The sequence below is a fragment of the Sciurus vulgaris genome (assembly GCF_902686455.1).
Source record: "Sciurus vulgaris genome assembly, chromosome: 7".
Classification (NCBI taxonomy): Eukaryota; Metazoa; Chordata; class Mammalia; order Rodentia; family Sciuridae; genus Sciurus; species Sciurus vulgaris.
The window spans coordinates 138,045,288-138,072,686 of NC_136467.1; the positions used below are offsets into that span (position 1 = coordinate 138,045,288).

The window sequence follows — 27,399 nt, forward strand, 5'->3', positions numbered from 1 at the left end:
GTCCTGCGAACATAACGGAGGTTCAGAGAAGTTGACTAACTTATTCAGAGACACACTGCTAGTCATTGGCAGAGCTCATTGAGTAACCAAATATAAGTTATTTCAGCTATCACCAGCCAGTCCCAAATACTTTTGATTCATGCATTCAGCAAACACAAATGAAGTGCTGTCGATGGGCAAACACTGATCTCCTTACATACAGTCGGCCTGAAACAGGGGCAGATTGCATCTGTTGATGTTTTGAGGCATCAATAAATGGCATCCCTCTTCCTCCACCAAGGTCAAATGTGATTGAGAAGTAGACCTAGGAATCAGGTGAAGACCAAAATGCAGCTTTATTACTGACATGGCTCTTGTAGCCACAGTCGGGGTCCCTAGTCTGCCTTCCCTGGAACCCACTCCCTCCCGTCTCTAGGGATGAGCATGCATCCAGAAGGTGGTCAGTCCGCAGGGAGAGGTGGAGAGGGCTGAGCCATGCGCCCCCGTTCCTGCTCACCTCCACGTGAGACAACGCTCCTTCAAGGAAGCATCCCAAGAGAGGGAGCAGCCCACGCCTTGAGGAATCAAGGAGAGGGCTGTGGGCTCCAAGCACAGCAGCATGGGGAGGGAACAGGAGGTGACAGCAGGCCAGAACCAGGCTCACAGGATTTCTTCATACCAACAGCGGTGGCAGCCTAATCATGCTTTGTAAGCAGGGGAGTGACACTGTGAGACTTGTATTTTTAAAAGGGTGTTACAGCTATGGGGGAGGGGAGGGGTTGGAGGAGGCCAACAGTGAGGTGGGGAGGACCAGGAACAGGGAGACCCTAGTGGCTCACTGATGCTCATGCCAGCCTAGATGGAAGGTGCTGGAGGTGGTGGACACTCGCGAGGGACCTCTGCCATTGCCTCCTGCTGTCAGCCTCCTTGGGACAGGTGCTGACGACCCCTTGAGAAGTCAGCTGTCACGCCGAGGCCTCAGATCTGGCCTAAGCCTTCGGAGCTGAAGGCCTCTGTGGAAGGTGTTTTGGTTTGTTGTTGTTTTAAAGGTTGAACACAGCATGAAAACTTCTTCCTTCTGGCATTTTTATGGTTCGTGAAGCACAAAGGCTGTAAAGAGATTTCCTCCCCATTCCAAAGCTGGAACTAGGTGCGCCTGTAGGCAGGCTGCCTCTGCCTGGCGCCCTGCGCTGGGAGAGATGTGATTATTCACGAGGGAACGCAGAGCACTCAGGGCCCATGCTTGTCCACTGACCCCACCTCGTACCACAGTGCAGTGGGCCAGCTGGCCGGGTAGCAGAGCTCCTGGGAGGTTGCAGGTGGGACCTCGGTGGGTTCGCCCCGCACAGGTGTTCCACCAAGTAAGGTCTGTTCGCCGCCATTCAGCAGGCGTCTCCCAAGCCCTTATGGACTGAGTCTGGTGCTGGGTGCTCGGGACACTACAGTGAGCAAGGGAGGCGTTGTCCCGGCCTTCTCAGAGTGAGTGAGGGCTGGGTCAGGTCACAAATGTCACAGAACAGTGGCATCATGGTGCAAGGGGAGCAGGGGAATCTTCTCACGCAGGAGAAGCCTGAGTAACGAGCAACCATTAGTGCAGTGGAAGGTGTCGGGTGTACAGAGAAAGAAGAGTGGCGTTCTCAGCAGCCCTGAACTTGCCCTGATAGGAGTGGTGACCGGGAGCGTCTCTCTGGGGACGTAGACCCAGCCCTGCACTGGACATGCCACCTGGTAAGCATGGCACCAAGTGGACTGCAAGCCCTGCTCACCCCCTGGGTCGGACAGGGTGGCAGTGGGTCAGAACGTGGGAGGTATTGGAGACAGTGAGGTGGACATTTTCAGAAAGCTTTAAATGATACTCAGAGATGAGGCTCAGTGGACAGATGCTTGAAGATGGGCTAGCTTAGGCTGTCTACTGATGGGAGAGTTGGGGAGGTTAGGGCAGGGTCAGGTGGGGTGGGGTCCAGGAGAGAGGAGGGTTGCAGATGCAGAGAGGGAAGGATCCCTGGTTACCAAGGTCCCCCAGAATTTGAAGGCAGTGGATTGCAGATCTTCATGGTGGGGTTGTTAGCTTCAGGCCAGTGTGGGGACAAGAGAGGGGAAAAAAGGATTGACGTAAATGTGGGGCAGGTTGTGAGTTTGGTGGCAGGACGTCAAACAAGTTTGTTGGTGACTTTTTATTTCTGCCTGGGAAAGGAATAGAAAATGACTCTGAATAGATTCTTTCTAACTCATCACAAACCTTCTAACTCATCACAAAGCATTTCTCTCCATCAACCCATTTCTTCAGGATTTCTGTTATGGTTTGCATGTGAGGTGTCCCTCAGAAGCTCACGTGTGAGAAAATGTAAGAAAGTTCAGAGGGTTGTAAGAGCCTTAACCCAATCAGTGATTTTATCCCCTGATAGGGATTAACTGAGTGGTATTGAAGTGGTAGGTCGTGGCTGGAGGTGGGAATTGAGGTGACTTTGGGGTATATATTGGTATCTGGCAAGCGAAGTCTCTTTCTGCTTCCTGATCTCATGTGAGCTGTTTCTCTCTGCCACACACTCCCCCATGATGTTCAGCCTCACCTCGAGCTCCAAGGATTGGAGCCAGCCTTCTGTAGACTAAGACCTCTGAAATCGTGAGCCCTCAAGTAAACTTTTTCTCCTCTACAATTGTACTAGCCGGGTCCTTTAGTCACAGCACCAAAAAAACTGATGAAAACAATTTCTAAGTCCTTCCTTAGCACCTTCTTGGAATTTGCTTTTCTAGGTTCCCAATTAACTCAACCAAGAACTTTGTGCTTCATTTCCCCATTTTAAGATGAACTTCCCAAACATAAGACTTGAGGTGGGTTTTGAGGGACTGGAATGGAATCCTAACACCACATACCACTTTGTTTCTGGGTTGGAGTAAGCACAGTAGGGCCAAACTGAGTCTCACAAATGATGTTCTGAAACATAACTCTGCATAAGAAACCGTCCATCAGTGATTTCAGCTATTTGAGAGAAATCATAGAAGTCAAACTCCTTGGCCTGTCAGTGTAGGAAGGAGAGCCAATAGTGGCTGATAAATTGACTCGAACCTGTAGACTTGGACTTTTTGTCTCTACTTTTAGTTTATTACACAAATGACATTTCCTAGCTTGAGGTCAAGTGCTGCTGTCCTGGGCACTTGAGGGTTGATGAAATACTAAAAATGCAGCAATTCCCAGCAAGCCATAGACAGCTTTTTCTTATTGAGGAAAAAGCAAGTTCAAGAAGGAGCTGTTATGCCGACTGCCTTCCACCGTGTCCTCGCCAGCATTCATTCTGGTGAGAAATCCTTTAAAAGATAGTCCATAAATCTAACCAACCATGGATCCTTCCTAAGCCTATAGAGAGGAATCTCTCCCATCGCCCAGCCCCAAATTATGAGGCAGATGGATAAACACTGGTCCTCTGTCTAACCTGGCTGGAGCCTGTGCCAGCTGGAGCACCCCCAGGCTGTGCCTGGGAAGACAGATCCTGGCCAAGGACCCTTGCTCCTCACACTGCTGTTCCATGGCTCTGATTCCACAGTGACCTTGGACACTGCCAGGCACTAAGTCATCACTCATTCATGATAAGCCATTGATAACACGGAAATGGACTCTGAATTTCTTCCTTTTAAAAATTATTTCCTCCGGCCCAGTTCGTGCCAGAGTACCCTACTAAATGTTCCTTGTTTGTGACATAATGGTGCATTTCTCCCACTTATCACCTTGTCAGTGCCAGAGGATTAAAAGCTGTCCTCTCATCAACTCTGTCCCAGCTCCTCCTTTCAGGCGCCCCTGAATGTACCTGGTACCCAGTGGCAGTGTCAGGAAGATCCAAGTTCACTGAATACCTCCCTTGCGATATACAAAGATCCCGCGAAGGGAAAGATCGTCAGTGATACGTAGGAAACACCTAAGCTTCCTCTTGCTGCCCTCCTCTTCCAGGAAGGTGTCACAACCAACACATCAGGGTGCCCGATACTCTGTTTCTCCCTCACCCCATCGGTCTGTGCAGAGTTAGAGCTAAATCATGGGATGTATTTAATTAAAAGACAAATGGCAAAATAAGGTTGTGGTGGATGCTTTTTAATTGTGGTCTGTTAGATTTTAATTACTCATCAGAAATTGTGAGAGATGAGCTGCGGTGTGCACTCGCATACTCCTGTTCCTCTTAATCACAAAGACACCTTCTCAGCTGCTGACAGGACGGGCCTCATCATCAGTGCAGAGCGACTTGATCTTACAAGACAGTGACTCAGCAGCTTGCCGAATCCAATTAGCAGCTTTCTGGCTGCTTATTCAGAAGTGCTGTGGCAAAGGCGGACTTCAGACGCCTCCAACAGCCAGGTCTCCCAGGCCACTGTCCCCTTGTCTGTTATCCGCAATGGTCATGGCCTGGGAGGAGCAGACCAGAGCAGGTGCGCGGGTCCCTGGTGAGTTAGAAAGGTGCGATCCCCTGGAGGCCAGCCTTTTGTCTGTTCTTACCAGCGATTGACACAGAAGTGCTTGGAGACTCCTAGAACTGAGGAGCCAGGGTTCTTGGTGCCCACCTAGTCCCGGTGAGGGAATGAGGCCAGAGATGTTAGGGACTTGCTCAGGGTGACATAGGTGGTTAGCAGGAAGCTCAGTCACAGGAACCCAAACCTCCTGACACACAGGTGATGCTTTCTCCCTAATGCTACCATTTCTGTCACCCAGAGCCATCGTACCAAAGGGGAGTGTGACATCCTAGAGAGACCCCTGAGACCCTGCACCACATACCAGGGCAAGGTGGGCAAGTCACAGCCCTCTGGCTCTGTTTCCTGATTGTGGCCATGAGCATAATACTGTGTAAGAGAGTTTGAGATCATACGACGGACCTGTATGAAAGTGCCCCTAACAAAGTAGGGACTCTTATTTTAGGTACTGGAAAGTCCCTTCAATCTTCACTTCAGGGCATTGAGACAGGAGGAGGGAGAAGGAGAGAAAGAGAGAACATATGTGTTTTATGAAAATGGATCAAGACATTGAAAACAGGTGGTGTCCAGAATGGACTCTGCATTGGACATCATCTTATTGGATGATAAAGCAAAGTGGTACCCTCTGTTTAAGGACCCAGAATTTATTTTTAAACCACTATTCCAGGTGTAGAGCTCTGCTCAGTGTCTGCCAGTAAGATATTAGATCCCTCTGTGGCAGCTTTCTCCTTGGACACTTGCCTGTGGTTTGCAAGTTGCTGTTTTTGTCATTGCAGTAGACCTCTGTCTGTACCTGGAGGCTAAGGTGAATGATGTCTTTTACTGAATTGTAGAAATGATCAGCTGAGGCTTGGAGCCGTCAGTATTCTAGCCTTTCTTTTGCCACCCATCACCTGCCCCTGTAACATACATCCGCCTTTGTGGCTGTGTCCTATCTATTGAAAAGGGAACAGCAGATCTATCATCTCTCTCTGCTCTGTTTTGATTTTTCTTGTGGTCAGACATTACTGCAGAGAATGATTTACAAAAGCAAAACCAACCAGGATTTATCTTCCAAATCAAGCACAGTTAACATAGTCTTTCAGAGAGACTCATCAGCCACTTCCCTGTAGTTTTACTGAGGAGTGCCAGTCAGCTTGAACCAGCTACAAAGTGGCACTGACAGAGGACCTGTGTACACATCCTGCGTTGGAGGTGCTTGCAGACCAGGGGTGGTGTGAAGTGCCTGTTCAGTGTTCAGCATATAGCACCCAAATTTTAGTTAACATCAGCGCTCTTGTTTATTCTTTTCTTTTTAAATAAGTCCAGAGATGCAGGAATTTTTTATTAAGGTAAATGTATGTAATGCTCATTAAGTAAATTAATTAGCAAACTTTAAATTATTATAGTTACTGCTTTCTTTTATTGAGTATTAATTTTGTGGCAGGTACCATGTTAGGATCTTATACACATACAGTCATGTGCTGCTGCAGAATGATGTGCCAGGCAATGACAGGCCAATACAAAAAGGCGAGTCTGTAAAATTACGTAGCCTCGTGACATTGTAGCCATCTTAGTTTGTGTAAATACACTCTGATGTTCACATAATGATGAAATCACCCAAGGATGAATTTCTCCATCATTAAGGGATGCACAACTTTATATCTATCAAGTATGCTTTATTAATCCCATTTAAAGGTGTCAAAACTGAGATTCAGTGCCTTGCCAAAATGAAATCATCTAGTATATTCTGAGAGCAGGTCTGTGTGGCACCCAAGTTGGGCTCTTAGCCCTTTAACTGTGTTATTTAGAAGGGTGTCCATTAACCAGGCAGGTGCTTTGGGAGGCTGGAACTGATGGTAATGACTAGGACAGGAGATTGCCTTTCTTGAGCTACTCAAATCAACTTAGGGAAATTCTGGGAGTACCATCGAAGATGGAGATTCCCTGGAAAACTGGGACATCTGTAACCACAGCTTTAGAACAGTCTCAGTAGAAAGTAAGCCAAGTTTTCACTGAGTTGTGATCCGACCATCATATGATTGTTGCTGACTTCTTACTTCTGTTCCTTGTTTGAATTCAGTTTCCTTCTTCCTGAAATATATTTTTCATGGGTCTTTCTTGAAGATATGGAATCATGAATTTTCTCGTTCTGTCTCACTTTGCCTGAAAATATTTTAATTTTGCCATTATGACATTATGCCATAGAATGACAGCTTAGCTGGATATAATATATGGTGACATTTTGTTGGTATTATGCCATTACCATCTGACCTTTTGGGAACTATTGAAGTCTGTTTCCTTGCCATTCCTTTGTAAGTTCCCATTTTTCTCGTTATTTTCAAGTTCATCTCTTCCTCTTGGGTGTTCTGCAGTTTCATTACAATGTGTACAATGCACTTTTTCTTTTTATTCACTCCTTTCAGGGTTTATTGTGCCTCCAGAGTCTGAGGATCTTATTAATTTTAGAAACTTCTTAGCCATTGTCTCTTCATATAGTGCCTCTTTGTTTTCTTTATATTCTTCTAGTATTCATATGTTTCTTAACCTTCTCTATACTTTTCCCTACTGCATCCTAAACATTTCCTCCAATCTATCTTCCAGTTTATTGATCTTCCATTCAACTGTGTCTAATCTGTTATTTAAGCCTTCCACTCACTTTTAAATTACAAGTATATTTTTATTTCTGTACATTTTTACATAGGTCTTTTTCAGACCTGCTCTTTTTTCATAATGTTTTCATATGGTTGTTTTAGGTCTTTGAACATTTTAAGCAATTTTGGATGTTTAACTTTTAATCATTTTAAACATATTTTTAGATGGTTCTTTATCTGAAATCCTATAAGTACTAATCTTTATGTCTTTTATGTCTACTCACTCTAGCATATAAAAGACATGTTGTTTTCTCACAGTTCTGTAATTTGGGGCTGTGAGTTTATGTACAATGAACCATTTCCTGATCCCATGTGGCCAGCCCTCTCCTTTGGACTGTTTCTGCATTTTCTTCTGCCAGCTATCTTAGGGTTAGTGGTTATTCAAAACCAGTTTTATGTTAATTTCTGTATATTTTATGTTAATTTATGTATATTCAATTTTGAGGTTCTGAGGTGTCGTACATTTTTTACTCAAAATCCACTTGAGACACACTTTGAAGTTTGATTTTTAGGGTAGGCTCCTTCTCTGTGTTCTCAGAATCTAGACAGAGGCCAAGAACTTTTCCTCTCACTTGTGCCTTGGGTATATTTGCCCCCTAGTCCTGTGAGGCCAAGGAGGCAACCTTTTAGGGTATCCACTTTGGACAGAAATATCTGAACTCCAAGTTCTAACAAATGAGACTGCTCTCTGCTGCAGGCAGCTGAAGCTTCGTGCTCTTACTGCTCAGTGGGAGCTCTTCACTCTTGTGCCTGTAGATATTTCCCACACTATCTAAACATCTCAGCTATCTTCTTCTTTGGATGGTCAACATTCTTGTATGTTATTCAGCACATCTAGGTGTGTGTAGCAGTACATCCTTTAGTTTATCTGATCCTTCCTCCCTTCATTCTAGAACCTTCCTAAGTCATACTTATTTTAACCTCATTTGCATGCATCCCTTTGCCAGGAGAATTAAGCATGAATGAAGAAACCTAAAGATGTGGGCCACACCGGTAGTTCCTTCACACCGTGACAGTGTGTCACGGTGCCCCTTGAGCTTCAGTGGAGGTATCTGGACACTTTGCCTTTGAAGTTAAGCCTTGGCAGCCTCACTTAATTTCACTGAAACATTCAGAATAGACAAAATTCAACTTGAAAAGTTTCTCTCTAGTACACCAGAAATGTAAGAATTTTTTTCCTTGAAGTAAGAAAATATCAAAAAGCGAATGCTTCTTTTCACTGAGTTTGAAAATGGAGAACTGCAACTCAATCATATATGAACCATTTTACTGAATCTGACTTTTACTTTATTAGTACTTTGTTCCAAGTTGCTGACAATGCTTCACCCACATGGCTTCAGTTTTTCCTAACTGAGGGAGTCATTAGAAACAAACAGCATTACTTCTATTTTATTGAGATTTGGAAAGATTTATCCAAGTAGTATCCAAAGATAACCAGACCACCCAAAAAAAAACCTAAAAACAAAAACCTTCCCCACTCCCCCTCCTCATGCAAATTGCTTTTTTATGGAATCGCATTTTATAATTATTCCCTCCAGTTTCATCAAGGCAGGCCTATGAAACCTACCAGTCTTTGAATATAGCTGAGACACTGGCCACTAACATCACACATACCCCATCCAGGATTATTAGCACAGCCTTGGAGGTAACTGGGCGCCTAAGTTGGAATCCTGCCTCCATTACCCAACACTCAGGTGAGGTTGGTCCCATCACTTTTAGTCTCTGTGAGCCATAGTTTTCTCACCTGCAAAATAAGGGAAATAATTTCTCTTTGGATAGAATCCACATTTAATAATTCTTATTAAATGAGATAATTGATGTATAGATTCAGCTCAGTGCCTGGATAACATAGTAAGCCATTATTACTCATAAAGTACCCTCTATGAAGCCCAACCTGAGAAATTCTTTAAGAGTATTACACTGGGGTAAGTTTGGCTTCCTTAAAGTACTGTGGTGTACTCTCCTCTCAGGTGGTTGGTAGGACTTTCCTTCTGCTCCGGTTGCCAAGTTGGCATCTTTGCTTGTTCAGTTCACAACAGGTGGCATTGTGTTCTGTTTTCCAGGTCTGACTTTCTGGCTTCACCAACTGTACATTTTCTCTCTGGCTTTTTATCTTACCTATATTTTCTACTAAATATGAGGTTAAAATGAGACACATTAAAGTGCCTAGCACTTAATATATAATAAATCATTCTCCCTTTAACATGTTTTTCTCTTTCCCCTTTATTCCTTTTTACGCCCTGTATTTGCTCTGTGAAGTAATATTTACTATTACATTATTTTTTCCTTTTTATGATAAAGTTGTAGGCATACTTCTAGAAGCATCCTGAAATTTAATTGGTAAATAACTGTTACTGTAATAACCCTGCTTATAGATGTTCGATGGTGATTGTAGTGGACATCATTAATTAGCAGACATTATTAATAAGCCGAACAAAATGTGTCTTGAATACAAAGATGAGCAGAATTTGATGACATGACAGTGAATGAAGTCCCAGCCAGGCCATACTCTAGCTGTGGCCTTTGCTAAGTCATTTCATCTCCCTGGACCTGTTTCCTGTTCTGCAAAAGGAGGTGACAGACTGTCTGTCTCAGGATTGCTGTGCAGATCATAACCAGTGAGATCATGTGGCTCATGTGTTCCAGAATCTGTGTAACTCAGCATTGTTAATTTCCTTATTGTTGCTACTGGCATTATTAACAGAGTAGCTTCAATTTTACAAACCCTGTATGAGTGATGGAAGACCTAGAACTTTCTTTTAATTTTATGCATATTTGGAACTTCAAAGTGGTTTTCTTATATAAATTGTACAAGGTTCTGAGGCAAATTTCCATTGCCATGGTTTCCTCTCATTGGCTCTTCAGGTGAATAGTTGATCTGAGCAAAGTAAAAATGAACCCATCAGGAAAGTACCATAACCGTGGGATGGCTGTAAAGAGTACAAACATTCCAGCAGCTTCTGAATCCACGTAAACTCTTCATCTCTAGTGGTCCATGTGGAAGGCTCCTTAAATGTATCCAGTTCTCACAGGCTGTTTAGAATACTTTTTTTTTTTTTTTAAGAATTTTGAGAGGACCAATAATAAGACACATTAGGAAATGTATCTTATTACTTATGGTTATGTTTTCTTTTAACACACATGGAACATGACTTAGATTACTTTTCCTTACCAATTTTAGCCCGACATGTTGTTTGATCATTTTCAAAAACAAACTTTCCCTTTTATTATGATATCAGCAAATAGTCATTTATACTTACAAAGTGCTTTAAAAACCTCTTCGCTCACAGCAAAACTGTGAGGCAGCTGTGATCCCTGCTGTAAATCAGGGAAACTGAGCTTAGAGCAATGGAGGGTCTCGCTGAGTCGCTTCTTGTAAAGAACTCTAAGGTAAGGATGCAGGTGTCTGGCCCCCCAGCCGGCTGACTTCCTGCTCTATCTTGCTGCCCGTAAACCCTGCAGGATCAAGGATTTCTTTTTCTCTAGAAGAATGTGCCCCACCCTCAAATGAGCTTCAGCCATATTGTAAGCAAGTTCACTTGGATTTATGAATTCAGATATGTATCCAGGCACATCATTGCCTCTGTAAGCTTGCCTTTCTTTTCTGTAGAAGTCAGAATGGTGTTTAAACTGCCCCCCCTCAGAGGTTCAGGGATTCTGAGGACCTGCTGGAGGGGAGGGCTGCCAGAGGCAAGGAGCAGAGGTCAAGTGTGTGGGATCTGATGCCCACTTCAATTAGAGCTCTGCTGAATCACACTGTATAATTCAGGGGGGTAGAGATTTGGCAGAAATCTCTGGGTTCTGCTACTTTAAAAAAATGCCTAAACTAGGAGACCCTCAGTCAGTGGTGCTCCAAGTAGTGACTGTGAAGTGAGCTTCACACCATGGTCCCCGGTGTGACATGGAAAACTATTTTCTCCAGATGATGAAACCAATACCAAGACCCTATAGTTCAGAGGAGAAAACCTTAGGATTTAACTTAGATACCAGGACTTTTACATATGCCCTGCCCTCTGCCAGGGAGATGGCCCAACCCCCCTCTTCTGTGACCTAGCTGATTCCTGCTCTCTTTGGATTATCAGCTCAGTGATGCTTCCACAGGGAACCTTCTGTAACCTTTAACTTAATGGCTCTTTAATGTAGCTTCATGGCAATGTGAACCTTTTCTTATAAACTTTAGCACAGTTGTAATTTACATTTCCTTGTAATTCTTTGATTAATGCCTATCTCCTGTGCTAACTCCGGTGTGTTCCAGCGGGGCCAGGTTGTATCTTGTTTTTGTTTTGTGTTGTTCTACTGTAGGTCCTCAGTACTTACAGAATTCATGGCATAGAGTGGGTATTTACTATTTGTTTGCTGAATGAATTAGTGTGATAGATGGATGGATGGACGGACTGACAGAGGTCTGACTTTGGAGACAGTGATAATAAATGTGGCATGTCCTGCCTCTGAAGTCCCTTTCTGCTCTGACTACTATGGGCCCTGACATTCACTCCCCAGGGACATAATGCTTTTTGTCTACTGGTAGTAAGTTTGAAGAGTTTGAAAGATGGTCATGGGAGAGAAGGATTGGAGGGAATCCAGAGCTAATGAAGAGAAACGCATGACACATTTGTCAGCTCAGGGTAAAGGGGAGCTCCCTCCCAGGCCACATGGTGGAAGCCTGGAACATGCTGACCCTGAAGTTATCCGACACAAGAGTTTGTAGAAAAAACTCAAGCACGGACCAGAAGACCTGTCAGGTCCCTTGTCTTAAATTCTGTGCTTTCACAAAACATGTTACCTATATGATATTTAATCAAGATCACTGCTGTATTCTAGTCTAAAATATTATGGATATTATGGATGGAGGAAGCTCTTCTTGTGAGCCAAATTCCTATTTTGTCCCTCTCCCTCTCAAATTGTCACTTACTATTTGCCAAGAAATGACACTATTAATGTGACTTAGTTCCTCTTCAGAAGTATTTGCAAAGTAACGGCATCATTGGAAATGTCTATAAATTTCTTTTTACTGATGCATAATTTTTTCAATTCTAAAAGATGCTGAGTCTTAAAATATTTAGCCTATTTCGTCCATTAGTCACTGAAGGAATAAAAGTTATGCAGCATAACACAGTCATGGGGTAACTCTAATCCAGAGTAATGGGGATAAAGGATGGATCTGTAGCATAGTCCTTGGATGGGAAGTTATTAAAATGAGGTGGATGACATGGTGAACCGTAATATCTTAACAGTCCTCTATTGTTTGAAGAAAATATCTGAAGTTAACTGAAGGCTAGCCTTTTTATGCAGTGAAGCACAGTCCTTTTATTCTTCCAGAGGATTTCTATAGGGACCTGTCCTGGACATGGTTGTTTTGACTGATTGCTTAAAGATGAATTTTTGGCTAAACCTTCTTAACTAAAAATATAGGCCCCCTCTGTGACCCCAGCATACCCTCCAGCCTTCCACCCTGCCATTTCTGTACTCTTCCTTCTATATATCCAGATTGACCACTATGAACTACTTGCTTCTCCTTGAACTTGTCCATGAATGCTCACAATTCTGTCTATGCCCTTGGCAGAAATGACCTTTGTTTTTTATCACTTATTCATGTCCCAAACTCATGTCACATCCTTCTAGCACCACTTCAGTTGGTTTAGTTTGTGAAACTGTTACCATCTCTCCTAGACAGGAGACCCTTTGCATGTGCCATAACCAAAACCAGCTTCATCCTATGATTGTGCATAGCGTGTCCTTTCCTGGTGGATCATGCACCCTCTGAACAGGTCCTCACTGAGCTATTTATATCTGGAACATAGGCTCAGCAACTCTTCATGGAAGTACAATGACTGCCTCTGTTACCAGTACCACATGGAGAGTTTCACACCTAGAATGTGCTCCTTACCCTTCACCTGTCAAAATCCTACTTGTACTTTAAGATTTAGATTTAATCTCATCTCCTCTGCCAGTCTTTTCTGACCTCTAAGTTGTTTACAGTTCGAACCATTTATTTAACATTTAGCTTAGCTTCATCCTGTTAGCATCTTTTCATGTATGGATGTCTAGACACCCAAGTGCATTGTGATTTTTCTGAGCACAGTGTCCATAGGTTCAGCCACCTGCCTTGTTGCATGTGTCATATCTGTGATCCATCTTTACAGATGAAGAAGTTGAAGTTCACACATCACCTAGCAATGGGGCTACATTCTGAGAAGTGCATTGTCAAGCAGTTTTATTGTTGTACAAACATCATAGCGTATACTCACACAAATGGCCATGACTGTGAGGCCACTCTGTGATACAATCTTCTGGGACCACTGTTGTATACATGGTTTGCAATGGACCACAATGTCAGCATGCAGCATGTGACTGTTTAGCCTGATCCTTTCTGTAACCCTGGAATGCCCTTTCCCCTCACACTGCCACTGTGTCAGTCAAGGAGCAGCCAGTGCATGAATATTCATATATTGACCAAGTGAATCATATACCTGTTTGTATCTTCCACAGTGCCTACCTCAGCACAGAATAAATGATTGCCCATCAATTGACTGCATGGAATAATTGCTGATCCATTGGCTGAGTTGGAAATGTAGCACTTTACCTGCCTCCAATCTTCCATTTTGTAACCTAACTCATCCTCCAGAGTGTCAACATGATTGGAAAGCTGCCTGTAACAGTACATAGTCAAAGTTAGCTCTGTTGACTCTAGCTCGGCAGATCTAAGCCAGAGAGAAAAATAAAATCTCTTCCAAATTTTCCGCACAACTGAAAAGCACAGAGCTTTGGAAATCTGTGCAAAATGAGGCGTTACTTCAAGTTTGTTAAAAATGTAAGAGAATGGTTTGGAACACAGCGGAACAATTGAAAAGAATTTGTCAAATATGGTCAAACCCTGCCCTAGCATTATGAGGGGGGATCTAAACAAATTCATTTGTATATATACAGGGCATCTTAGTTGCTGAGTTAATGAAATCATGGGGACGCTCCATCTGGGGAGGACAGAAAGCAGTCACAGTATAACCATAGCCTGTCCCTCCTTGTGCATATTTGTCTGTTTTGTTTTTGTTTTTGTTTTATTATAATGTGAGTTTCTAATACCCATATCTAGTAATAGTCAACTAGGTTATTTGGGCTAAAACTCCACCTTGAATTTATTTTTTATTATGATAAAAATGTTTGTACATAAAATTTGCACCTAACCACTTTTTAAGAATGCAGATCAGTAGCATTAAGCACATTCGCATTACATCACCACCATCCATCTCCAGAACTTTCTTACCTTCCCAAACTGAAGTTATGGGATTCTGTCGTTGACCAAAATGTCATCATGCAGCATGTGACTACTGCGCCAAATAGGTCCCCATTCCTCACCCCCAAACTCCTGGCAATTCCTAGGTACCTCACATAGTTGGAATCAAATAGGATTTATCTTTTGTGTCTGGCTCATTTCACTGAACACAACGTCCTCAAGGTTCAGCCTCCTTGTTGCATGTGTCATATCCTTGATCCATTTTGATAGATAAGGAAGTTGTTCAGATCACTTGTCACTCAGGTCTTTCTGTACGGGCCAAAGTAGAGGCTCTATTACCTTTAACTACATAGATAATAATACCAATTGTTAACTGTAAGCCTGAACTATGCTGAAGATTTTGCCTATATAGTTCTCATTTGGCCCTTTCAAAAGCCTCATGAGTTTATTATCTGTGTGCTCAAATGATAACCTGGATCAGAGATAAAGAACTGGCCCAAGACCCTGTAGCTGAGAAGTAGTAGTGGTAGACTCGACTGCACCCTGTGTCTCCTCCTAAGAGAGTCCATTAGGTCTCCCTAAAGCAGTCATTTTCATACATGCTCACATATAAAAGCCCAGAGCTTGGGCCCCACCTGTGGGAGGCAAGGATAGGACTCCCTCCCGCTGTGGTGCTTGGCAGGAGCTGCTCACTCAAGTACCAGAAGTTAAAGGAGTGGTGGGAATAAAAACCTGGTGCTTTGAAACTTTCCCAAGGACTTGGCAAGGGTTTGATGTTAAAAAGCACTTCTTGCCTGCAAAATGTGTCTCTAAGGAACTCTTTGTTGCCGACGTGAGGTTGACTGGGAGCTGGACTGGGATGGGGGTGGCCCAGCTAGTTTCCCTCTCCCTGCCGCTGGCCCTGCCTCCATCGAGGCCGGGATTCAAGTTGTCTTTCCCAAGGTAGTAACTGTCAGAGGAGCCATCTGGTCTGGTTTCTTGTGACTGACTCCAAGGAACAGAAATCCCTCTGGGAGGAAATTGCAAGCTCTTCTGCAGCAGTGGTGAAAAGCAACTCTGAAACTTACTAGCTGTGAACCGAAGAGAGAGGAGTGCTCAGAACAGGCCCCAGGGAGGGCCGGCTGAAGACAGAGCCTTCTGACAATGAGACCTTGAACCTCCTGGTTGTGGGGGGGGTGTGTCTGGGGGTAGGGCAAGGAGGAGGGGAGTTGATGGAATGGGGGAAGTGTCCAGAGTGTCTGTTCTTGCGGCTTGAGCTCCATCCATCACAGGATGGCTCTCAGGGTGGGCCCTGCCAAGCTGTCATCTCCCCTCATGGAACCAACATGCCTCTGTCTCACTGGTATCACTCGATCACGAATGCAGCTTGGGCCTCTGCCTCAGCCCCTTCGCTTGCATCTGCGCAGGCTCTGGAGATCATGGCTGAGCTGCTGGCTCATGTCCTGCACGAGGGCATTTCCTTCAGATTCTCGTCTGTCCTTTAGCTGATACTGGAGCCAGAAGGAGCTCCATAGAGCCCATTTATTTATTGCAGTTTTGATTTGGACTTGTTTGATGGCAAATTGTATCAAGCATCGTTTTTTTTTTTTTATTTGTTGACCTTTTGTATTCCTTCTTTTCAGAAGTTTCTGCTCGAATCATTTGATCATTTTAAATTCAATTGTTTCTTTGTTGCTAAGTGTTTTGAGTTTCTTATATATACTGAACAGTAGTGCTTTGTCGTGTTAATCAGAAATAAAATAATGATTTAAAAATAAAACCCAGAGCAGTTCACTAGGAAAAGAAAGAGTAATTAGACCCTAAGTTGTGTTGTGTTGTCAGAATTTCATTTTTTTCCTTCCTCTTTCCTCTTGGCTTTTTTTTTTTTTTTAATAGGGAAGGCAAAGAAAAGAATAAAACAAAGGCTGGGGTTGTAGCTCAGTGAGAAAACACTTGCCTGGGATGCAAGAGGCCTTGGGTTCAATCTGCAGCACTGGGTTAAAAAAAAAAAGGAAAAAGTATGAGTGATTTAATTTCCAGACTGTTGCTTTAAATTTTGCCCAATTCTGTGCAATAATTCATTACTGTCCCTGACTTCTACTTTCCACTTTCCTTTTGCAGCCAAAGCTAAGCATTCATTCATGCTCTATCAGAAAGAAGCTCTTGCTATCCTCAGACCAGGGTCAGATTCCAACTCCTTGAAGGGAACTTAAAAGAAACACACCAAGGCCTGGGGATATAGCTAAGTTGGCAGAGTGCTTGCCTCATGTGCACAAGGCCCTGGGTTCAATCCCCAGCACCACAAAAAAAAAAAAAAAAAAATACAATACTTCATTCCTCAAAGTTTTATTCCTCTCTAATAAGCCACACGAGTAAAGGAAGAAAATGAGACAAACAAGTAAACACTCTAGTCCCCATTTATCTGCAGTTTTGCTTTCAGCAGTTTCAGTTTTCCAAGGTCAACCACAGTTCATAAATATTAAGTGGAAAATTCTAAAAGTGAAGCCCTCATAAAGTTTTAAACTGCACACTGTTCTGAGAAGTGTGATAAGATATCGTGCCATCTCACTCTGCCCCATCTAAGATATCAGTCATCCTTTCTCCATCGAATCCATGCTATATAGACTACCCACCCTTTAGGCACTTAGACATCTTCTCAGTTATCAGATCAACTGTGCAGTAGCGTGGTGCTTCATGTTTGGTAACACTTATTTTACTTAAAATGGCCCCAAATCTCAAGAGTAACGATGTTGACAAGTTCTTAATTGTCTTGTTGTAATTGTTCTATTTTATTGTTATTGTTGTTAATCTCTTAATGAATCTAATTTTTAAATCACATTTCATCATATATATGTATGCATAAGAAAAAATATAGTATCTATAGAGTTTGGTACTATGTGTGGTTTCAGGTACCCACTGGAGTCTTGGAGTGCATCCCCACAGACAAGGGGGATGACTGTCGAGCATCTCCTCATGGAGACCGGGCTCTGTTAACATGCTCCATGCCTCCCGCATTCATAGGACCTAGGAAGCAAGTCTTGTTGGCCTCACAATCCAGATGAGGTCCCTGAGGCACAAGGGGTTATGTAAACTGGCCCAAATCTCGCAGGTAGCAAAACAGAATAGGGATTAAAACCAGGTGTCTCTTAACTACAACATCCACTTCTTCTCCACCCTACGCCCCATTCAGCTCTGCATTTTCAGGAGTGGCCCTCTCCTCTCCTACCTGAGTCCAGCCCCACTCACGAAAGCATTGCACAAATTGACCTTCCCCAAATGTGCACAGTGTGTCTGACACGGGGACTGCAGGTGGGGCTTCTGCCTCCCACAGGCTGGAGTCAGATGAAGAGTGAGCCAGGGAAGCCAGGTTTTGTTACTCTGCAAATGGAACCTCCCCCTTGACGGCAGCGTCTCTCCTTTGAGTAATCCCTGCATGAATAGGTGGCGTTTGCAGTGACTACTGGTCATGCGTGGTCTATTCTGGGAGGTGTCGGGCACGCCATCCAAGAACATGCAGTAGCTGCTCTGCCACAGATGGAAAAGCAGACTATTGTGGATGTTGTAGGAGCTGGGTTTGGGCTGGATACCACTGAAAGGGTTTTATTTCAAGTGCAGAGCCTGGTTGGTTGCCAGGATAAACCAAGCGGTTGTGTAATAGAAATGTTCCCTCCCTCGCTGGAACTCTGACCCATTGTTCCTTCTTTCCAGGAAGATCCATAGCCTGGGTCCTGTTACAGGGTCCCTTGATGGTGGTGCCCTTGGACCTGGGGTCAGTGATGCTCTTTGCAATAATCTGGTCATTGTTCGATTTATCCCTTAAGAAGAAAAACCAGAAGGACCTGGGAAGGGACTTCTTTTATTTTTGTTTCACTTTAAAATGTTTATTGTTTAGATTTATTTTTTAATTAAAAAATAATTGAGGGCTGGGGAGATAGCTCAGTCGGTAGAGTGCTTGCCTTGCAAGCACAAGGCCCTGGGTTCAATCCCCAGCACTGCAAAAAAAAAATAATAATAATAATAATTGATACATAAATGTGCATATTTATGTCATACAGTGTAATGTTTGATTCACATATACACTGTGTAATAATCAAATCAGGGTATCCAGCATCTCCGTCCCCTCAAACATCATTTCTTTGTGGTGACGACATTCAAAAGTCTCTCTTCTGCTATTTTTGAAATATTCAGTATGAAAGATGGTGGACTGAGACAGACATCATTACCCTATACACATGTATGATTACAAGAATGATATGAATCTACATTGTGTACAACCAGAGAAATGAAAAGTTGGACCCCATTTATGTACAATGAATCAAAATGCAGTCTGTAAAAATAAAAAATAATAATAAAAAATTTAAAAAATAAATATTTAATACGATATGGTTACTATAGTCACCCTACTGTGAAATAGAAGATCGGAACTTACTGCTCCTATCCAACTGCAACTTTGTACCCATTGGCCAGTCTCTGCCTGTCACCCTCTCCCCAGCCTCTGGAGCTTCTCTCCTACTCTTCTGTGAGATCCCTTCCTTAGATTCCACATGAGAGAACATGTGTTTGTCTTTCTGTGCCTGGCCTATTTCACTGAACACTTGTCTTCTGGGTTCATCTGTGTTACCACAAATGACAAGATTTCATCTTTTTTAAGACCAAATAGTATTCCATTGTGTGTGTGTGTGTGTGTAGACACATGTATACACACCACCCCCCACCCCCCGCGCCATTTTCTTTACCATTCTTCCATTGATGGGCCCTTAGATTTCTCCCTATCCTGGCTGTTGTGAACAGTGCTGCGTGCACCTGGGCGTGCGGGTCTCTTCGATATACTGATTTCATTACCTTTGGATTTATACCCAGTAGTAGGATTGCTGGACCCATTTAAAACATGTATAATATTGATAAACCTCTACTGATCCAGACTGGACTATTCTCAGCCCTCCACATCCTTGTCTTCAGTCTAAAGTTAGTGCTAGGGAGGAGAAGACGTCAAACCAGAATCCTCCCCCTGCTGGTTCATCCACCCTCCTGCCAGCTCCTCAGTCGCCCACTCGAGGCTGTCCCTCCAGTCCTGACTCTTAAGTTTCTGCTTGAGAAGCTGGACTGGCACAGAATGGTGGGGCTGGGTGGACCTTGGCAATCACCATGGAGCAGGGAACAGGATCCAGGAGAAAGTTCCAGAAAAGGTTTGAATCCTGTTTCTGTCTCATGAGGCAGGTGGCACCTCTCAGGAGGGGAGCTGGTGGGAGGCCAGAGGAAGTGGAAGAGGTGAGGTGCGCCAGGCTCTCTGAGAAGCAGCCACGGGAGGGTAAATGTGGCTGGCTGTGTCCTGTATTCCCCTCCCCCGCAGGAAGACCTCAACACCAGGATGATGGCGATTCCCTGTGTGGCTCCTGTAATGCCCAGCACGGTGTTAAATAAACAGCTTCATTCCAGTGCCCCTGGGAAGCACCAGAGGGAAGATTCATTTGCTGGAGAGCAAATCTCAGAGTGCTTGAGGCTATGTGGAGTGGGGCATGGCTGACTGCACAGCAGAGCAACTACTAGGCCCCTCTCCTGTCCGTCCTCTCTGGCCGCCAGGCCTCTGGATGTGGGTTGTTGAGATCAGATACTGGGTTCCCTTCATGTGCTTATCTCTTTCCAGCTCAGTGCCTGGAACCTGGTGTTTGTTGAATGACTAAAGGAATTCCTGAATGAACTACTAACAGGTGAAGCCCTCTGAAGCTCTCACACTCTACTCTTATACCAAAATCTATATAAAAATGCAAGCTCTAGCCAGCAGCCAACTCATTTTAGCCAATATCCCAATGCAATGAAATTCTAGCACAAAAATAATTTTTTTTTTTTTAGAATCTCTCTTCAATCTTATTATAATGGAATTTGACCTCCCAAATTTATTAGTGGGAAATCTTACTCATTTTTCCCATGAGCGGAAGCAGTGAAGTACATAAAAGGGAGAATGTATTTGCGTGTAAAACTCTAGATTGCCGGTGCAGCCCATTCTCCTCTGGGAAGTTTCTCGTCTTGGAGTTTGGGCCCCGTGGAGTCTGGCAGGTAGACTGCATGCGTCCCAGCCTGAGGTGGGGGCTGAGCCTGCCCCGCCTCCAGGGCGATAGCCTTGCTTTCTTACCTCTCGGCCCTCTTGTTTTCTCAGTCAGCTTCCTGGTTTCCACCTTTCAGTGACCCTATAAGCAGGAAGGACCTTCGTGAAAGCATGCCCACTCCACGTGTCCCACACCAAGCACATCCCAGTTGCCTTCATCTCCACCTCTGTCCCGGCTGTCAGTTGAAGGGCTGAGCCAAAAAACAACATGAAATTCATCCATCTCTTTCTTGAGGGATCCAAAGAAGTTAGCCTTTCCAGTAGTTCGCAAACCTCATTGCTACTGAGAGCAGCGTGGGTCTGTGAGGCAGCTTTTCATTCCTGCACAACCAGAGAAATGAAAAGTGGTACCCCATTTGTGTGCGATGAATCGAAATGCAATCTGTAAAAGTAAAAAAAAAAAAATTTTTAAATGAATTAAAAAAAAAAAGAAATGTCTGAGGTAAATCAACATAAAAAGATGAAGGTTTATTTTAGACCTCAGTGTTGGAGGCTCAGTCCGTGACCATGTGCTGTGGTTGCTTCAGCCTGTGGCAAGCACCCCGTGGGCAGCAGGAATGGCAGAGGAGGCTCGTCTGCCTGATGGCTGGGTGTAAAAGAGAGGAAGAAGAAGGGGCTGGGTCCCCATTATCCCCTCCAGTGGCCTGCCCACAGTGACCTAAGGCTTCCTGCTAGGCCTTGAAGTATCTCTCACCTCCCAAGAGCACCAACGGGTGGGGGGACCAAGCCTTTACCACACGAGTCTTTGAGGAGCATGTCAGATCCAAACCAGAGCATTGAGGTCTGAGGAAGAGATTAGAGGTGTGGAAGAGAAGAGAGATGATTGTAGCTGTCAAGTGTGATGGTTAATAGCTGGGCTCTGATATCAGTTTTGGTGTCTGCTTTTGTGTTATTGAGACAAAATTCATATAACATAAAATTAGCCATTTTGAAAGATTATAATTCAGTGCCATTTAGCACATTTACAAATCACATGACCATTACATCTCTCAGTTCCAAAACTATTTCATCACTCCAGAACAAAGCCCTTGTACCCATTAAGCCCTGTCAACCACCAATCTGCTTTCTATCTCTGTAACTTTCCCTCGTCTAGATAATTCATATAAATGGAATCATGCAATATGAGGTATGTTATGTCTGACTTCTTTCACTTATCATGTTTTTGAACTTCACCCACATTATATCTAATTTCTTTCCCTGTATCAGTACTTTATTCCTTTTTATGACCAAATATTATTCGTTTGAATGGATATGCCATATTTTGTTGATACCTACTCATCTCTAAATGAACATTTCTACCTTTGGGTGATTGTGTATAGAGCTACTATGAAAATTCTTCCACCAGATTTTGTTTATAAACACCTGCTTTCAATTCTTTAGGGTATATACCTAGGAACAATGGGGCCACATGATAACTCCACGTGACAGTTCTTGTTGATGACCCACCAAATGATTTCCCATAGCAGCTTGTGCTATTTTACTTCCCACCAGATGGCCTGCTGTTGAGTCCAGCCCTACCACTTATTAACCGGGTGAGCTTGGACAGGTGACTTTCATTCTCTGTGCCTCAGCTGTGTAACAGGAGAATGCTGTTTATCTGATAGGGTTGTGATGTTTAATGAATTAACATGGGCAAAGGCTTATAACGTGCCTGGTACGTGAGAAGTGCCACAACAGTTTTTGCTGCTACGGTTCCTGTTACTGCGGAGAATAGTCAGGTGAAAGATTGGGAAGCATTTGGGCTCAAACCTGCCTTGTGGGTATAGAAGAACCAGAAGAGTTCTGATCGGGCACTTGAGGCTGGTCACTGAGGATGCCCCTCTCTTTGAGGAATCCTTTCTCTTGCCTGAGCTGCAAGCACCTTAGCTCCTGAGTCTGTGGTTTTCATGGTAGAGACTGAAGAGAACTCAGTCTTCTAATCAGGACCTGCGCTGGGAGGAGCTTCCTTTTCTCACTTCAGGCAGCTGAGCCTGCTGAGGAAATGGAATGTGCTCTCTGGAGTTCCGCCCTGACCAACTTGGTTCTTGGAGCATCTCAGGGTGACTTCTTTCTGTGACTCCTTGCGAACAGGGGCTCTGTACCTGACTGAAATGAAAAGATCTCAGGAAGACACTGCCCTATATCTTAGGAGCTCCTCCTTCCTGAAAGGGGCTGTATGTGGGAGGAAGAAACACAGAACAATATGACCAGGCCCAGGTGGGGAGAGAGGAAGAGATGCTGGAAGAGGAGGTGACGGGGAGACTGAGAGGTCAGGACCAAGGCAGTACATCACTGCTCCACCCAGATGGGAGCCTGCCATTAAAGCGGAGGGAGGGGATAGGAAAGATGAGAGAGAACCCCGGTGAGAACAGTCTGTGAAATATCAGGAGGCTCTTGGACGAAAAGGCTCTGTGCTCAGGTGGCAAAGATGGAGACTGTCAGGTCTTCCTGTGGGGGTGAGGGGTGGCCAGCTCCTCCTGAAGCCCACTTGCTCAAGGCTCTGGCATGATTGAAGGCCCACCCAGAGAACATGTGGCACCTTCCTGGTCACGCTCAGAACTGGATAATGTCACCCTAGGGTGTCTGCCTGGGGTCCACTTCGTTTACTTCAGTTTCTTTACCTGGGCGGCAGGAGGTCTGCGGTTGATTCTGCTATAGCAGGGAGCTGGAAAAGAGGACTTCCTGTGACTCGGAAGTTGAACAGTCCCTCTCAAAATATACAGACCAGAGAGGGGAGGTGGCAGACCCCTGAGAAGCAGCCAGTGAGAAGCAGCTCCAGGAGAGGGGCAAGTCAGCCAGCCTGTGGCCTCACTGCCTTTTCGATGAGATGAACTCACAGTGCATCTCAGCAACCGTCATGCAAATAGCAGTCCCCACTGCTGTGCTTCCACACCTTCCAGAATCACCCAGCTGTTCCATGAAAGTCCAGTCAGCACACCATGCTGAAGCAGGAGACCAAGGTCACTGTCTACATGGCACATATGCCACCTGTGTGGTCTACTGGCGTGGTCATCTGTGATGTATGGGTGTGCTGAGACACCCCTCAGCCTTGTCTCTGGCCTCACCATTACTGCAGTGTGCCTTGCAAACATGGGTATTTTCTATGTCGTGGAAAAGGTGGGGACATGCTGGCACTGACTTCTAATCCTGTCTGCTTGTCAGGAGCACCTGGGGAGCCTGGGAAAAGTCCAGAAACGCAGGTCCCCCCTCCTGGCTGCTGAATCTGACTCTCTAGGGCTTAGCTCAGGAAATCAAATCTGTCAAAAGCTTCCTTCCCAGGAGACTCCGACGCGTCTGGTCCAACAGGATCCAGCAGTCTTGACTATTCAAGCCAATATTTCCCTAACCATCGCCTTCACCCCGAAGTGTTTAAAAGATGCAGGTCGTTAGTGAGAAGTGCTGTTTCCCTAATGAGGTGTGAGTGTCCTGGACCCTGGGCTCAGGTCCCCACTGCAGTTGAGGCATCTGGTCCTCGCAGGCTGGACACAGCTTCTGCAGTCACAGACACCGTCACTCACCCAGCTGCGTTCTCTTCCCTCTGCAGGACCAACAGGACCAGCCACTGTTACCGCATCACCTACCGCCACATGGAACGGACACTGTCCCAGAGAGAGGTCACACACGTCCACCAGGCTGTGCAGGAGGCGGCAGTGCGGCTGTTAGGCGTGGAGGGTCGGTTTTAATGTTGTCACTTCCCCCACCTGTGGCCCTCTCAGGCTCCAGGATTTGTTGAAAGAAGAAAACTTATTGTCTGTGACCTGCAACATCAGTCATCTTTTCATAAATGGTCAGTTTTAGGAGTTTCAGGAAATAAAGGCTCACTCTTGAGAAGGTGTTGACATAGCATTTGTCTTCGGTATGGGGGCAGAGGGAAGCAGCAGCACTTGGAGCCATCCTCCTGTTCCTTTCAGAACTGCTTAGCCCACTGGCTCTCCATGTGGTTAATTGGTCCCTGGGTTCCATTAAGCACCAGGCATGATTTCTTTCCTGACAGGCTCTTCACGCATGTAATGAGTGAAGCCACACAGCGGGACATCAGAAACTTCGGACACAATACAGGCATACCTTGTTTTATTGTGCTTTGTTTTATTGAAACTTACAGTACTATGCTTTTACAAATCGAAGGTCTTTGGCAACCCTGTGCTGAGCAAGTCTGTCAGCGCCATTTTTCCAAGGGTTCAGATGATCATTAGCATTTTTTAGCAATAAAATATGTTTAATTAAGGCAAGCACATGGTTTTAAGACCTAATGCCACAGCATACTTAGTGGACTATAGTATAATGTCAATGTGAATTTTGTATGCACTGAGAAGCCCAAGAATTCATATAAGTCAGGTTATGGCAGTGTTTATTACAGTGGCCTGGAACCAAACCCACGGTATCTGCAAAGTATGTCTGTACAGAAAGGCTTTTCAACCCGCTTCCTTCTTCCTCCTTTCTTTTTGTTGTGCAAAGGGCAGGCTTCAAAGAGGGCACTAGTGAAATGCCAGGGCTTCCCTTCAAAGTGAAAGGAGTCACACCTCCAAGCTGGGCAAGGTACCCATTTGCTTTTCACAAACCTGAGGCTTGGAGTCAGGCCCTGGGCCCCAGGCTTGGGCCTAGCTACCTCCTGCCCCCCTGGAGAGGGGAGAGGGGAGAGAGGGCTGCTGAGGTCTGGGAGGCACACACAGGGCCAGGCCCTCCAGCTCCCTCCAGGTTTGTTCCCAGCAGGAGGCCTCGGTTTCTGGAAGGCGACCTTTAAGGAACCATGTGGGACTTTGATGCCCCCCATCCATCCCAGCACTTTGTAGTCTGCCGGCTTCACTCATGACTGGTTTTAATAATCAGATTCCATCCCTGGAAAGACGCTGGAGGCTGATGAGGACCGTGAGTGCCGGGATAAATATTTGATGAGAGGCGGCCATTACCGGCAAGCACGTGGGGGTGACAGCGCTTTCCAAAGGGAAGGAAACCTCAGCTGTCATCTTATTAACGTGGACTTTGCCCTTGGGTTTTCAGGGGAGTTAGGGAAGCCCCAAACTTGGAACCAAAGCCTGTCCAGGGTCCTGGGTCCCACTGGGTGAAATTCCTCCAGTGGGTGGATCTGTGCAGGAACACAGGTGATCGGCCATTGCCTCTCTCATTAGCATTTACCAGCAGGCCATTTCTGATCCAGCCTGGGGCTGCATTTCCAGACCACCCCTTCATCCTCATGACCAGTTAGGCATTCATTAATATTCCCTAACAAAACACGCTAGGTGGGTACCAGGCAAAAACAACCTGGCCCATGAGTGAATCTTTGTCAAATGCTGTACTTGGACCGTCCTAAGCTGGGAACCGGAGTGGGGCTGACATTCAAGAGGGTTCCGGGGGCCTTTCTTGAACATCCCCCTCTGCACTCCATGAGGCGTAGTTGACAGTTATTTAAATGTTGCTCGTGAGGGAAGAGAGACCTAAAGAAGTCGTAGGATTTGGCCAAAAACACATAACTAGGAGGGGACAGGTCTTGCTCCCTAGGCTTTATTCTGTTGCTGTGAGAACTCAGCTTCTAGGACTCATGAAGAGCCCACTCTGGGTCCACTCATGCCACACTTGGGCTGCCCTACTGCCACAGAGCCTGGGGAACTTCCAGCTCTTGACATTTTCATGAGTTTTGCACAGAAAAGCGATGAAGCCCAGAGAGAGAGCTGCATTAATTCCTGACACGGTCACATTGCAGTTCAAGCAGCATGACATAGAACATGGTGACTGGTCTCAGTGCCATCGCTGTGACCTCCTTTGCCAAATGGCACCATAAGAGTACCTGCTTCAGAGGTTGGCGGCGAGAGCTGAGTGAACAGAACCCAGCCCTCAATGAGTCATTGATAAGGACCCCCCACGCTGATTAATATTCAGGGGAGAAAGAGGAAACCATGATCCAGTAGAACTGGGACAGTTTCTGAGGATCCGAGTCTCCCCCCAATCTGTACGTGAGGACCCTGAAGTTCAGAGGAACCCAGGGACGTACTCAGGACAAGTAACGGTCAAGCGTGGGAGAGCTGGCCCAGAACTGGGGCTTCCGGGGCATTCCGCCACACTGCATCGGACATCCTGGACGGCTGGGTGGTCGGCTTCTTTGGAGCCTCGTCACTCTGAAGGGCCAGGGTAGGGTCCAGCTGAGGTAGCCGTACCTCAGGGGAAGCTGGAGAGGCCTGTTCAAAGAGCCTTCGGGTGTGACTGTTGTGACTTGGTGGTCATGTGAAGAAGTGCCTCTGGCATCCTGTCTCCTCTTCCTTTGAGATACAGGGGTGTGTCAAGGGTTTAGTTCTTTGAATGACATTCTCAAAGCCCACATCCCAGAGCTGAGGTCCCAGGGTCCTGGCACATGCATGGCCTGGCCCTGTGACAGGCCTCTGAAGATGGCAGCTGCTCTGACGTCAGCAGGCATCAGAGACTCAAATGCCATGGTGACAAACTGTGACAGCTAGAGCTCTGTGGGGAGCAGAGGGCCTGAGGGCACAACAGCCACAAAGGGCACAGCCGGTGCCTTTCTCTGTCCGTGCCCAGGGAGGCCTGTTGACCGACCCTGTGAGGTGCCTTGAAGCTGCTAGTCCTGGGGCCATCAGGTTGTCAAGATGGCCCGACATCCCCCGGGGCTGGCGTCCAAGCAGTCAAGAAGCAAGAAGGAAGCCCTTCCACGCTGGGCCAGCCTGCCTGCTACCTTCCTTCCGCTCGTCCTTCCTTTCTTCCTTCCTTCCTTCCGTCCAAATGCCTCTCAGCGGCTCTGCTTACCCAGCCAGTCCCGGTGCACACGGCTCCACACCAGGCGTTTTCCATCGCCCCAGGGACCATCGTCACTCACATTGCACTCGGTGGCCACTCACCAGGGCCCTGTGCCCTCTGCCCATCTGCGGGTCAGGTCGTCAGCCCTGATCTTTGGTTTAGAATCCATGGACTCAGCCGACTGTGGATGGAAAACATTCAGGAAAAAAGAAACTGCGTCTGTACTGAGCATGCACAGACACCTTTTCTTGTCACTGTTCTATAAACAGTGCAGCCTCACGACTCGCCCCGCATTGCAT

At 45.5% G+C, this 27,399-nt stretch overlaps 1 protein-coding gene across 1 annotated transcript in view; it reads left to right on the forward strand.

Annotated features, from left to right (window-relative positions):
• FARS2 (phenylalanyl-tRNA synthetase 2, mitochondrial) overlaps window positions 1-26,978 on the forward strand; it is a 391,223-nt gene extending 364,245 nt beyond the window's left edge. Inside the window, exon 6 of the mRNA XM_079146397.1 lies at window positions 23,904-26,978. Coding sequence (XP_079002523.1) covers window positions 23,904-24,042 — 139 coding nt within the window. The 3' untranslated portion in view covers window positions 24,043-26,978. The remainder of the gene's footprint in view (window positions 1-23,903) is intronic.
• Window positions 26,979-27,399: the final 421 nt, after the last annotated feature.